Genomic DNA, 15,503 nt, shown 5'->3' on the forward strand with positions numbered 1-15,503 from the left:
TATGATTTTTAGACATAAATGCTTGTATATCAAATACGGCTTAATGCAATGGCTTACTTCACTGGGTTTTTTTCTGTTAACATTAAAATTATATTGCCTTTCTCAAACTAAATATGACAGCACACAAAACAGATTACAATATTCAATGTAAAGAATTTCTGTCTATTGTGTTGTCTTCTTTTTCTTCTTCTTTGCACTATTCTTTCTGTTGATAAACCCATTTAGTATGCTGTGCTTTCCTGCGCATTCCAGGATTTATCTTACCTTTAGTCTACTCGTTTTGCTTTCATGTGGCTAGAGATTAAAGGATGATCTTACAGATGTTGTAAATTAGTCAGCAGCAGGCATAATCGTTATTAGGCATGTTGCAATAAATGTTTGGAAGTTTTACATATTTTCCAGAGCACAGTTAGTTTAAACCACTGCAGTTTGATGGTTTCACATACAACTTTAAAAATTGAAGCAGGAAATCAGTTTACATTTCTTCAAGAGACCAAAGCCATTGTCAGCTTTAAGGTCATTTTCAAAGTACAGATCCAACAGAAAAAGCTTCATTCAAATAAGTATTTCAGCTTTCCCTTAAAGCTGGTTTAATATACTCCAGGACAAATACATTATCGATTTACTGAAATTTGGAATAGAACAGTTGTCCTATCTCCCAGCCAGGACAGAGTTATACATCAGACCTCACACAGAGCAAATGTTACCACCCTATTTTCCTTGAGCATTCTAAAAGTTAAATAACACTGTACTTGATGTTCAGATAATTGATTGACTCTCATTCCTTAATCTTCCGATTAGCTATTATATGACCAAGATTCATTCCAGAAATTACATGAGGGGGTGAATTCCTGTGGTTAATTCCTGGATAGCAGCTGCTCAGGGGGATTAGGATCCTTTTGTCTTAACTTTGAGGACTGAAATGTTGGCAAGCATTACTTCTCCTGTATCACCAGGCAACGTCAATTACGTTTTCCACAAGAAACAGTAAATTAGCATTGCTATCCTGTAATTTTTTTTCCCCTGTTCACAATGTGTTCTGGAGTCTTCCAGCAGAAGTGCAGTTTTCTGTCTGCATCAATGTGGAGTTAATTCAATAAACACACTGAGTTATTTACCTAGTAATACCTCATGTTTACTTGTACTTCTAAACACACTATCATACTGCTACCACAAGAAAGCCTACTGCCTGAGATCAACTCCCTGATGAAAACATCTGAGACTTTTGCAAAGCAGGTGATACTACTGAGTGTATGCAAGAACATTGCCAAGTCTAGTAGTGGTGCACTATCCTGTGGTTGAAACACCAAAACAGGTCATTTCATCCTTACTTTAGGAGAGCTCTCAGCTTCTTGGTGACATAACGTTCTTAAAAAGTAGCAGTTATGGACAGTGCTTTCGATCATCCCCTGTCGGCTTCAGGCTTTGTTCTATTTGGCAGACAGTGACACGACTGAATTATACAGGCCACAGCATCAGAACCACAGTAACGCAAAGTAACAAGGTCAGGATGCCATCGTCCCTTAAGAAAGTCCAGCTAATGCAGAGGATTGCCTCAGCAGTGTCAACTACTGCGAGCATGTAAAGTCTGATCTCTACTACCTGCATTGCAATCCTAGGCAGTATTAAGCTCAACGTTTTATTATTGTGTATTTTGGTTATACTTTGGTTATCATTACATTTTTAGTTCTTGCCTTCAAGGCATTTTCCTTCAGATCTACCATATCTAGAACATCTGAAATTCAAGAAGGAAGATTAAGGTTAACAGTTCTGCTGCTATGCCCAAATGAGCAGTCTACCAAGAAGAGTCTAAACCTTTTCAGGAGAGAAGGGGCTGCCACTGTGGAAAAGAATTCCCCGAAGAATTCAGGACCAATGCAAACCTTTTGCCATACATGCAACATGCAATTAATCGATTACTGTCTTCAAGGTTTAAAAATAAAACAAAGGTAGGGAAACCCTTTCCAAAAGAAGATACAAGACAATTATATTCCCAAGAAGGGTCTGAAGAGAGATACTAAACCATATGTGCCAGATGTTAGTCACATTACTTAATTGCAGGTGTTATGAAGCCAAGGATAGTCTGAGGACAGATAGTCTAAAGAACAGAACATTTAATGCATTTAACAATCCTGGCAAATCTGGAGAAATCGGTTTAGAAGCCAATGGCAGCTCTTCCAGAATAAGTGTAGAAGCCAAACAGTGTTCTTCTTATCAGTGGCTCAGCTTACGCTGCTAAACTTTAGTACATGTTTCAGATGGCCTTTGGACAATGTATATATGGTAAGACTAAATCGTCCTGGAAACGGTTCATCTTCTAAATTAAGGTTCCTTTAAATAGGATTTTGTGTAACTGTACAGGCCATATATTGTGTAATATTTTGAATATCTATCTCTTCAAAACAATGGAGAGTGCATTTCTCTTGTTTGAGGTTTATGTAATTATGGTCCATAAATAAAATGCTGAGTTCAGAACTGTGTTATCGAAGTACTGCATCCTAGAAGAGAGCCGACCTATAAGACAGCTCTACTCAAACATATGAAGAGTCCTCATGCATTGAATAACTTATTTTATCAAAAGCAATTTAGGCAATTCCCTACAATGTTATGTTGCAAGGGAATGACATTCAAAAGTCCTTCTACAAATCAACTCAGAGATACGAACTTTAGCAAAACGGTGTCACTGTTTTCAAATGTGCTGTTTACAAATATTTACAAATTTTACAAAATGCGAATATTTACTGCATTAATATTTCTTAATAGAAGTGTCTTACAGTCTTTGTTTAAAACTGCATTAAACAAATAGCAGAAAGAACCTGAGTTTTGTTTTTGCATTGGATCAGATTCAGTCCCTCTCAACTGAGAACACATTTCCCACTACCCACCATTGGGATGAATGATCAAAAAACAATCAATGTGGTTAACAATAGATTAACAAAGTGCACTGTATTCAAAGACTAATAAAGACGACTATGCTGTTTTCCATTATTTTTCACGATTTGATGACATTGCGCTCCTTAGGCTCCTGTGTTTACTTAAACACATCATCAATCGTGGTTTCGTGCTCCTTCAACTACTATGCATAATATATGCTCTTTTTTTCAGGACAAAGTTACTGTTTCGATATTCAGACAAACAAGATGTTAAAAATTCTACTTTTTCACTTACAAAGTGAAATGTCTGAAAACATGCAGCTTTTCCTACCTCCAAGTAGTTTGCCTCAGAGAAAGCAAAAAGCAGAGCAGGATTTAAAATGTGAAGAAGCCAAGGCACCTGCTGAACTCCACAGCAGCCATTTCAGTAGCCAGACCGGGGTATTGTTCAAGATACACCTATTTAGAAAAGACCACGATGTAGTTTTCCTGATGTGTTTTGATGGTAGGAGTTTTAGTCTTTAAATGCTTGGACAGGTCACTTTACAAGTTAGGTTTTTAAGTATTTCTCATAAGAGAAGTGGGTAGAAGGCCTGCTGCTGTAGCTTCTCCTTATGTAAATGATCCCTCTAGTTCAGAGACTGCCTACATGATTAAGAGATTGCAGGCATGAGTCCATAAAATAACTCGAGTACTGTTATTCTTATCTGGGAGAGAGAAGCAAGCGCTTAAAATCTCACTGTACTAATGACATATTGCACATTCAATAGTAATAATTTCTGCACTTCCGGAACAGTGACATGAAACATGATGCATTTATACTAACTGTATGGTTCCACTAGCATTATTTATTACATTAGATCATGCAATTTTTTTTTTGTGTAGGATGGGGAAACAGGTCATATGCTTATTTGTTTCTGGTTTGTGGCTTGCAGATACTTTCTGTTACCAACAACACAGAATGTGCGAAGCTACTGGAGGAAATCAAATGTGCACACTGCTCACCTCATGCTCAGAACCTATTCCACTCACCTGAGAAGGGGGAAACACCCGAGAGAGAACTAACTCTTCCCTACCTGTGCAAAGACTATTGTAAAGAATTCTATTATACTTGCAGAGGTCACATACCAGGTAAAACCAATTGAAAAATATGGGGCTAAAGGATGTCTGCTTTGAAATGTTGATGTTGCCTGAGCAGTTACAGATCCAGCTCTTCACTAGGTAAAATCCCTGTTGATATCCAGGGGGGTTTGCCCAAGGAAAGACAGAATGTCTCAGGGTCTTCACCATGGTTGTGTAGTGTAGTGAGGGAAATATTTTGAGCACTTTCTCGCCACCCTTCTATTAAACCCTCCATGAAACCCAGGATTATTTGTTGGCAAAGGCACCTGAAACTATTACCTTTGCTGAAACATTAGCATGCTCATTCAAATCATGTAAACAAGCAGCTGGGCATCCAAAAGGCTATTCTAAATGATCAATAGCTTTAAAATGCAAGAAATAAAGGATGCTGGCTGTTTGCTGTAGACTCTAAAAGCTGATGAGTAAAGTGTTTTTTCTGGTTTTGTTACCCTAGAAACTGATGTTTTTTCCACAGGGTTTGAAGCCCATTGAAATCAAAGGAAGCCATTCGATAGACTTCTGTGATCTCTGAATCACTTCCAACACGCTGTTAACAACCAAATTCTTAACTAACCTAACACTTCCTCACTACAGTCAGTAGAGTTAGCTGGACATAACCAAAACCAGAATTTGACCTGTGTTGTCTAAGCAGTCACCAAATGTGTGCTATCACTTGTAACTATATCAACAAAATAACCACAGAAGATGGTTCTTTTAGAAATACTGTCTTAATACACCCTTATATTAAATAACATCTTTGGTATTCTCAGTAGTAAACTATTTATATGTTTAAGACTGTCATTTTTAAACTATGCTTTTTTCCCTGTCCAAACACTACTTATAAATAATGCCACACAGGAGAAAATAATTGAACTGGTTATGTTTTCTTTTTTTTACTAGCAACACAGACTGGAAAAAACAGTTGATAATGATATGAAAAATGAATTTGTGAATAGTCATTTTTGACATATGAACACAACTCTGTAATATAATATAAACATATTTGAGTAAAGGGGATAGTTTAAGTGGATGAGATTTGGATGAGGGTTTTTTAATTGCATGTGTACAGTGTGTACTTGTTTTCTCTGAAATCCCAAGAGCGCAGGGATTTTTTGCAGCGTACTTTTATTGACTTGAGAAAACATTTTGAATTGACTTACTTTTTCCCTTTACTGTGGTTTAACATGTATCTCAACCCATTCAAATATGAAAATATTATTATTTTCTTTATAAACTAAGAGATGTTTCTAAGGCTTTCTTAAACCAGCTGTTTCTTGCTCTTTATCACGTTCCCCAAAGCAAAGCAGAATAGATCACAGTTGCCAAGACTGCCTGCTGAACAGCGATAACAGATTAGATATTCTAAATGTTTGGCCCGTATAAGAAGTCAGCACAAAGAGTTTTTTTGACGTGAGTTTGTAGCTAGTGCAAATGATTAGCATATTCTGCAGAGCAAGTCCCTCATCGTTGTTTTGTGAAATTCTGTGTTTCTGAGGAAACAATTTGTTTAATTGGAAAAAGTGAAAGAGGGAAAAGGGAGAAAGAAGAGGAAGCAGAGAGAGGGAGAGAATGAGAAAGAGCTGAGCAGCACAGGAGCTATAGCCACAGGAACCTCACTCCTCAGATCAACATATGTGGTGACGAATGACAAATTTATTTTTCTACAAAGTTTGTGTATATGTAAAACTGCTGAAGTGCATCAAGATGTCAAGTGCTTTTTGTGACCACCCAGGTTGCCTTGAAAGATAACCAGATGAAAGCATAACTTTAGCACTGGGCAGAGCACTGTGCTTTGCAGGAAAAGAGCTTACATACTTTAGCGTCAGTTAAAATAGGATTTTTCCTACATCAATCAGATGCTAATAATCATTCTAAATACTTGTTCTGAAAGTGGGTTGTACTAACAAAAAGTTGTTGCTTACTTACATCCACCAACAGGGTTAATTTGGTGACTTGACTGGTACATACGGTTGTTGATACCCATACTAGCACTTCCTGAAGGTATTAATTAAGTAAAATTCAGGTCCCTCTTTTTGAGAAGATGGCCTACAGGACTTTAATATAGCTCAACAGTCTTATACGTTCTAAGATATAAATAATTAAAATAACAACTTATTTGGGTTTTCCATCTTACTTGTGAGACCTGTATATCCATAATAATTTTTATTGCAAAAGAAAGAAAAAAATAGAATATGTGGAAGCTAAGTTTTCAGCTTAGCCTGGAGGGTTAAACAGAGAGTTGGAGATTAACAGGCCCCTAAACCCAAGGTCTCTTGCAATGATTCACTGTGCAATTGTTTAAAACTCAAATAATTACTCTTGCTCCATTAAGGAGCGCTAATTGTTTCTGAACACCAATACAAAGGAGTTTAAGGAAATTGCCAACTACAAAAATAATTTTATCCCTTAAGTCTTGCACAAATGAGAAATATTATTAGTGATTTAAGATAGAAAGCATCTGTTCTGGAATTGAAATTTTAGTGGTACATATTAAAGAAAAAGACTGGGCAATTATACATCAGGTTTTTTCATGACTTAGCTCCAGAAATTGATTTATTGTTCTGTCTCCTTTTTCAAAGATGAAAACTCTAGCAGATCCTTGGTTAATTCTTTTAAAGACAGCAGTTTGCCCACCAGTTATGACTGTATCAGAACTTCCTCTTCTTTAGGACTTCTTTAGGAATATCCAGAGAAAAAGTGGACCCGATTCTTTATTCAAACACAGTAATAACAATAGCTGTTAGGATTGTATGGATATGTTAGCCAGGAGGGTGGAACGTTTCACAAAGCCTGTGAGATTAGAACTTCACTGCTTCATCCCAGTTGACTGTTGTCATTATTTCTCATCTGATCTTTATTGTAAGCCTCAGTTTAAGTGATTACTGATGGAGACACTGGAGTTAAATGACTTAATGAAGTATTTTCAATCAATATGAAATACAAGTTTTCCAAGGTCATAAGAGAAGGCTGTCTAATATTTCTTATTAATTTAGCTACTAGAGAATGGCACGGTTGATTCTACCTTTAGGCATGAGGGGAAACTTGATTCATGCCAGTGGAAGTGTGATATATTCTAAGGAACAAAACTCTGCCCCAGCCACGGTGCGTTCTGCCATCCAAGGATGTGGGACAGATTTTGAACTATGTGCTCTCCATTATTTTCATTTGAAGAAATGGGTTCTAGATGATTGTGGGTGAATTCAGACCCAGATCTGAATCCAGGCATTACCAGAACAGATGCTTGATAAGAATTTTTAATGCCAAAGAGGGGCACCCCAATCCAAAGTGCTGGAAATCTAAGAAATTCTGCAACCCATACAACATTATCAGAAGTTCTGACATAGTCAACTAATAGTCACAATCAACATAGTCGACTTGCAGAAAAATAGTAGTGGCTCATAATGTTGCTACTGCTAACAAGAGCATCAAGGGGATTAACCTGTGTGCAGGTATGTGCAATGTGTGAGTACAAGAAGAGGGCCACTAGTCAATCTAAAACCAGTAGGAAATTATGTGAGCTACCACCGAACATCTTACATTTTTAAACAATCAGTCTGGAATTACCTCTTTCATTTAGTTTTCACTGAGAGTTCAGAAGAGAGAGGAGAATGTGGGGGTTTTGTGAACAAATTCACACCTATCTGTCAAAAGTACAAATCAGAAAAAAAAAGAAAAAAACCCAACAACCTACACCAAAACCAGGAAAATGCTTCTTTGACATGATACTGAACTGTATGCTTAAGATCATAGCAGGAGTAAAGCAGGTGATCCTGACTTCCAGATGCTGTCTAAACCAGTATAGGTCTACTCAGATGAGTGGATGATATTCAATCCTGTGTGCAGTGCAAACAAGGGAGTGAACAGAAACTTGGCTTGCTGTAAAGACCAGGACAAATGCTACCAGGACATTTGAATTATATATCAAAGAGAAGAGGCAGGGGGATGGGTTAGCTGGGAATCCAGCAAAGTGGAATTTGGTGAAGGTGGTATAAAAAGGAAGATACAAGGTGAGGAATAACTGACCACAAGTATGAATGGAGAGAGGAGGTGAGGATCAGCTGAGAGCAGGAGTTTTCCTTTGAAAAGGCTTGATATCATGCAACATATTCCTACAGTTTTTTATAAGGATGAACACAGAGAGCCTTCACTGTAACTGCCTTAACTGAAAAGTCTGTAGTTTTGGAAGACAGAAAGTTTCAAAAGCATAGAAATGTAAGCCTGTGCAAAACCTGACACATGCAACACTTAAACATTATGTTTTATCTTCCTTTGTGATTTCAGTTTTCATTGTTAACACGGGCGCTGCTCTGTCAACACATACACAGCTGGTAGGAAATTTGTAATGATATGTATAAGTCTTTCAAAATATAGTAAGTGCAGAAATTCACACAGGACCAAATGTTGCAGTCCGTATTAGGCATAATTCTCATAGAGGAGAGTGACAGAGCTGCATTTGAATAAAATCCGACTGAGCAAAATGATCTTTTTTTTTTCTCTCCAAACAATTTTACTGCATAGGGGTGCTTGGCAGGGACCATTCTTCTGGACACTGTACGAACACTGAACAAAATGGCAAACTCTACACTAAAGACCTTACAATCTAAGCATGATAAATAAAACATTAAATGGCTACAAGCAGATAAGAGAGTAGAAGCAAATACTTCTCTGTCTTCGTTGAAGCTGTTAGTATGTTGAATCTAACATACATAACACAAGCAGATTTCTTTTTTTTTTTTTTTGTAAATTACTGTGTTTTTTGTAGAACAAAATTCCATCCCTAATACACAGGTGAAACTGTCTTTAGAGAGGTTACATTTCTTTCAGTAACACAACATTTTAGAAATTTACTGACTGATTTTCATAGTTTAATTCAAACCCAATTTTTTACTAGCATTTCTAAGGAAAACAGAACATAAGCCTTATCCTTTGTTGGAACCTGCTGATGGGTTTGCTAAATACCAAAAGGCAACTGCAGTGCAACATGTACTTAAGTGCGCGATGAAATATTTCTTAGGGAAAAAAGATTTGTCTTACATATAAGAAAAGGCATTGCATAATGCACTAATCAAGACAGTTTATGTCCATTATTATTTGAAATTAATATGTACTGAGTAAACAATAGGATCATAATATGCTCTCAGTTCTTCTGATTAAAGATAACATTCAAGCCAAGAGTAGTTTATCTTTAGTAAATAGTAGATGGAATACTTCGAAAATTCTAGAAATGCTTAGAAATTCTACACCTCTAATTTGCTATTACATTTTCTTGAATGACCCACTGTGCCTAGAGAAATAAACTATTAAAGAAAAAACTCTGTATTCTTAAGTCAAATAATTCAACAGCAAGATTTTAGATTACCTTTGATTTTGGCATTGTATCTACAAGCCTTGGAATACTACTCTGTGATTATATCAGAGTTCCTCTTCGGTTGTTCCACTTGAAATTATATCTCCCATTTTCTCCAAATAACTACTATAAATTAAAACCAGCTCCTCAGAGATGATATTTACTGAAGCTCCAAATCATGGTAATTAAACTTTTACACCACAACACTCTACCATGTGTTTCCAGATACTATTTTATAGAAACCAAGGGCGGGCTTTGTCGTGTTATTTTTCCAATATTTTTCAAGGAAGATGCATATGAAAAGTATAGTTGGGTGGGAAAGGCTTTCCACTCCACAAAAATTCTGGGATCTAAAAAATTTTCCTATTCCACATAAGGAAGAAATTGAACTCTTTCGAAATTTTCCATGAAGAAAGCCACAGAGAGACCACCCCAGGATAGCTAATAAAGTCGTTGTTAGGACATTTACTTGGGAAATGGGAGACTTAGGGTCAAACTCTTGCCTGACAGATGAGGGGCATTGACCTGAATATTCCTCTTCCTAATGAAACACCCTAATTGCAAGACATTGAAGTATAGTGATACAAGGTTTACTGTCTGTTTCTCTCTTTTTCATTTAGACCAGAAGTTTGATTCTGGACCAGAAACATCATGTTAACTAAATTTTGTCAAAACTGATAATGTTTCTGAAAAAGCTTTGCTTTTAAGGAATTGGCATTTTCCAACGAGACACAGCTGTCCCTGATCAGCTCTTACTGTACGTTGTAAGCCAGAGGCTTTATGGCCAGGATCTATGGATTACTGCATTATTCACAAGTGGTAAAGCCATGCATAAATTAGGCCTCTAATTCCAATTAAGTGCTAATTCTATGTATCCGATGAGTTATGTCCTGGACCATAGTACATCCTAACACATTATGCCAATAATGCAAAGAGGAATGAAGGTAGCAACTTAAGACATATTATGTTAACAACGTTCTATAAAATAGTACATGTATAACTAGCCAAATTCTATCATCTTAGTTTTAACACTAATAATTAAAAACTGGATAGAAATGACTAGAAATAGGTTTGCAGACAGAAACAGGTAATTTTGCTGTCATTAAACGTAATGCAGTATCAGTAGTGGCAGGATTTTTCCTCAGAGGCTCTCATTTACCAACTTCTTATTTCCCTGGATCCTCAAACCCCTTCCCATTTTAACCTAAAACATAAAGACCCGCCTTTCATCCAAGCCAGCTTAAAGCCAGCGCCAATGCAGCTTGAGAGATATCCCCTTTTCAGGGGACGGGGGCTGAGGACACAGACCTCACCGTAGGACACTGTGTTCACCCGCTCTAATGCTTGGAATCAACCGGAGGCCTACCCGTATGTCAGCACGATGCAGTCCTCAGCAGCGCTTCTCGCATTCTGAGGCAGCTAATTATTCACCTCTCCTTTGCTGCCAGAATTCCACAAAGTCTCTGCTGCGTGTCTTTTACCAAAGTCTTCACTGAAATTTTTACTACAACAAGACACTTAAAAAAAAGTTAAATGAAAGCAGCTCAAGCTATTTTACAGCAGATACTACACTTGATTAATAGGGTTAAATTCAGGGAAAAGCATATCACAGCCTCAGCTCTGAACTTTGTCTCTTAATGTTTTCGTGAGTGAACTGTAGAGTCATTTTGGATTAATTTGTATTTTTATTTAAGTACACTGAAAATAAGGTTTAATAGAATAAACTATAAAAGGTAATAGTTTGTATTTATTCAGAGCAGGCCTTTTTTGCAGATAGCACTTTGTTTAAAATGACTTCTTTTTCCACTCAATATATAATCTATTTAAAGATTCGTTTGACAGCACAAAACTGCAAACATGACAACACACTAAATATTTGTATGCTCTTTTGCATTTTTAAGGTTTTCTCCAAACTACAGCTGATGAGTTTTGCTTTTACTATGCAAGAAAAGATGGTGGTGTATGCTTTCCAGATTTTCCAAGAAAACAAGTGCGAGGGCCAGCTTCTAACTCCCTGGACCACATGGAAGAATACGACAAAGAGGAAGAGATCAGCAGGTTCATAAAGATAAATGCTGTTTAATCTGAAAAAAAAACCTTAGCAAAGCCTGTGGTTTTCACAGTGAAACAGCTCAGTGTGTGCTTATGCTCAGCAGCTGTGTTTTCCAGATGTTACTTTCTTTTGCTGCTGCTAGTGTACATCAAAAGAGAAAGTTACATTAGTGTCAAAATTTCAGTACCATTTGATATTTGCATTGCTGAAAAGGCGTTAGAATCCGGGTTTGATCCACCCTGTGGATCACATGGAGTTCTAGGAAGTCATTTCTACCTGAATTTAATATTACTAAACAACTACAGTAATTTTATTAGTAAAATACTTATTTCATTATTTTTAATTTATTTCACTCATTTATTTTTCTTTGTGAAAATAATTAAATTAGATTCTTCCATCATAAGTCATTATTTTTAAATGGCGTTTAGAGGCCAAATTTTGTCAAATTGCTAGAATTTACTATTTATTGTACGGTAGAAATTTTGTCTTTATAAACTGTTCTCTTTCTTTACCAAATTTTTTCTCTCCTATTCCTTTAAATTTCAGATCTAAGATGAATTAATTTTCTGTCTTGAATACAAACCAAATTTTGCTCAAATGAAGTTCAAATTGATTTTCTGCTGTATTAGCTGCTTGCATACATTCAAGGAAATAATTTATTCTGGATTGTATAAGTGTGTTTTTAATATCACTCCAGAACAATAATTTTATCTTTTAGGGACATTGTTGTGTCATGGTTACAAGAAAGAAGAAATTTCTCACTATTTTTTAAAATTTTTTTAGAAAACACAAGCACAACTGCTTCTGTATTCAGGAGGTTGTGAGTGGACTAAGGCAGCCTGTCGGAGCAGTACATTGCGGGGATGGATCCCATCGCCTCTTTATTCTTGAGAAAGAAGGATATGTGAAGATTTTCAGTCCTGAAGGAGACATACTCAAAGAACCTTTTCTGGATATACACAAGCTAGTTCAAAGTGGAATAAAGGTTGGATTTTATGCTTATCTCTACCTGTTTAAATTTTAGCCCGTATAAGGGGGAAAAGGGATGAAATGTTTTTTCAGAAATTATTTTAATTTAAGTTATAAAAGAGAAGAGCCATGACAACAGACGCTGCAGTTCTATCTGGCAAAGAAGTAAAAACTTCCTTGTTTCAGGAAGGGAAAACAGCGCTTCATATAACAACCATCATAATATTTTTCTCTTTCCCTTAATTTTCCCCTCACTTTAAATTCAGAAGAAACTATCCAACATCAGCATCCCACAACATTTTCTTTATATTTTCATTCTTTGGGTTCATTTTCACTCCACTGAATCCAGCCAAGTGTTGCTGCGATTCCAGTGGGAGCTCAGGGCCTCTCCTGTCCTGCGGGTGCTCAGCAATGCCCCAGGAGCTGGACGCAGGAGGGGGCCTGGGAGTGCTCAGGGACCCCGGGAAAGGGGCAGTGGAGCTTAACCTCAAATGTGGCACAAGCTGCCCTTGGTGGGAGGCTGCTTTAAAATGGCATGTATTTGAGATGCAAGTAAAAAGGGACTGACCCTCTAAATTCAGATATGCGGGTGGGCTGGTGCAACAGCTTTCATTGTGTTTAACGGGAAGACTTCCATGGTCAGGGGAGTGAATGGTGGGTGAGTGGGCACTGATGGGAATACACTGGAGGGTAGAGGTAAGAAATTACGTCTAGGTATCGGGTAAGTACTTAAGTCTGTCGGGCGATATTTTGCTTTAGAAATGTCGTAAGTGTTGTCCCATGTTGATTTTTGGTCACGTTTTAGAGTGGTAATGCAAGTAAAATCTAGATATATAAAGCAAATTTAAATTTTAATCAGGTTTTGCATAGAACAGTCAGGACTATATATTAGAAAGCCTTCATGGATGAAAGATATACTGACATACTCTTGAGAGAATAATCATAAATAGTAATTGTGACAACCTATGTTGATTCAAAATTCATCGCACATACTAACTAAATATTTTGTATTTCAGCTATAAGGGCAATAAGCCAATTAAGATAGTCTTTTTCTGAGAGGAAGATGTTTTTGGTTTGCGTTAGAGAGAGAAAAATGAAATACTTTACACCTTTTTCAGGAAAATAGCCATTTATATGATTCTGTTATTTCCTGAACACTTCCTTTTCTGCCTCTGTAGGTAACCACTACGTTCAATACACAAAAACAGAAGGGACTTCTCAGGGGTATTTTTGAACATCAGTCTAAGGCTGGTTTATATTTCTGAACCGGAAATTCTGATAGCTTGTACTTGTGAAAAACTGACACTGAAAATTTCCACAGAACTGCTATCAGTCCCAAACAAACCTTCCTTGAGGAAACTTTTACAGCTGGAAATTAGAGGCAAGACTAAATGGGAAACTGATTTTCCATGCTTCTGAATAAGCAACAGCCTGCTTGATAAGACTCTCAACAGCTACCCTCTGATTCAGATTCAACTTTTAGTTCTGTTTTAAATCAGTGATGTGATCTTTTTAGTCTTTACTACCCTAACCGTCATATAGTACTCTAAACTGGATCTGTTTCAACTATAACATTTTGTGTAAATAAGTTGATGTTCTCTAAGCTACAAAGTCTAATTCAATTCCGTGAGATAACAGTCCAGTGACTGAGGATAATTGTATTGCAGTGTTTAATGCAGGCTGGCAAGAACGGGGGCTTTATGTACTTCACAGGTAAGGAGAAAGGGAATGTGCCTAGAAGCAATACTCCAGCTCTTAAATAGAAAGGGGAAAGAATTTGAGGAATGAGTATATTATAGAAAATAATAAATAAATAGAATAAAACAAAACCCACATAATCCAAGTGGTAGCTTTAAAGCAAGGGGGTTTAAAACATTTTTACGTTTATCCCCTGCAGTCTGATTCCTATAATCATTGCCCATGGTCTTTTACTTATAAGGATGGGAGATCACTGTGAGAACAGTAGCAATTATTCCACGAAAATAGACTACTTGAAGGGTATTTGATTTGACTTAGTTGTTGTACACTGTAAAACTAGAAATCAGTAATGGAGAATACTATGTGGATAGATAATTTTCCAGCAGGCAGTGCAGATACTGTACAGCCAGCAAGTAAAAAAACCCTGACACTATCTAAAATACTGCATCCACAAGGAAAGTGCGAGAAGCGCTGAATGTGTTCTCTGTGCCTACTCAAGAAATGCTTGGAGCGTCAGATATATTAATTTGAATGTATACATTTTGCTTGATGTGCCTGATTCTTCTTATATAGTGGTATATGTGAAAAAGTAAAATGAAATCAACGAAATTTCAGTTGTCCCTGATCAACATTAGGTCTCTGTATTCCAGCGAAGTGTTTTGCCAAGGTAACATGTTGCCTTTTTTGAGTCCCCTGTTCATTTACACAGATTCGTAGATGTTAACCCAAGCATCTAGTCAATTCCTGTATAACTCATCCATATAATGTTACTCTTGAATTAGCACAGAGACTCTTCATTGAAGTAAACAAAAACTGTTCACCTTTTCCAACCTAGGAGCAATGGTAGCCAGAAAGGGCAAACAATTTTTTTTCCCTAAAAGTAAGTGTAAAATTTTTGTCTCTTATACCCAAGTGTCTGAAAATAGAATTTTCTCTTAATTTCTTTTCTGTATCCAAAATATGAACAAATACTTAACTCTAGTGACAATAGCAAAAATATTTTTTCAAACTTTGACAGATATATGTTGTATCAAGTAAAAAAAAATAAATTATGCAGCTATGGTTGAATGACAGGTAATTTGCATTGATGCCTCTAAAAAGCATTTTGGACAGCTATCCCAATAAGATATTTTTAATGTTGATAGATAGAATGAAATAGCGGTCATTGATTTTCTCTCTTTTTCTACTGTGAAGAGGAAATTTAGGAGTGATAAATTGTTACATTGTCACAAAGCAGCAAATCTGTTGCATGATGATTTTCCGAAGAATATACTTAAAACTGCCTGGAGGCTGATATAACCAAGAAACAGAAGCGACTTATTTCCTTCACAAAGATACTCCTGAACTTTAGTTCTGATCTCACTAACAACATTTTCACTCATCACAGCACTGACAGTCAGACAAGGAGGAAAACACTGTACAAAAACAGAGGAGGAGAGGT

General features: G+C 36.6%; 1 protein-coding gene across 1 annotated transcript in view; it reads left to right on the plus strand.

Moving 5' to 3' along the window:
- HHIP (hedgehog interacting protein) overlaps window positions 1-15,503 on the plus strand; it is a 73,411-nt gene that overhangs the window by 4,003 nt on the left and 53,905 nt on the right. The window contains exons 2-4 of the mRNA XM_005243323.4: window positions 3,809-4,004; window positions 11,244-11,400; window positions 12,179-12,380. Of these exons, the coding sequence (XP_005243380.2) occupies window positions 3,809-4,004; window positions 11,244-11,400; window positions 12,179-12,380 (555 nt within the window). The remainder of the gene's footprint in view (window positions 1-3,808; window positions 4,005-11,243; window positions 11,401-12,178; window positions 12,381-15,503) is intronic.

This window comes from Falco peregrinus, chromosome 2 (genome assembly GCF_023634155.1).
Source record: "Falco peregrinus isolate bFalPer1 chromosome 2, bFalPer1.pri, whole genome shotgun sequence".
NCBI classification, from domain to species: Eukaryota; Metazoa; Chordata; class Aves; order Falconiformes; family Falconidae; genus Falco; species Falco peregrinus.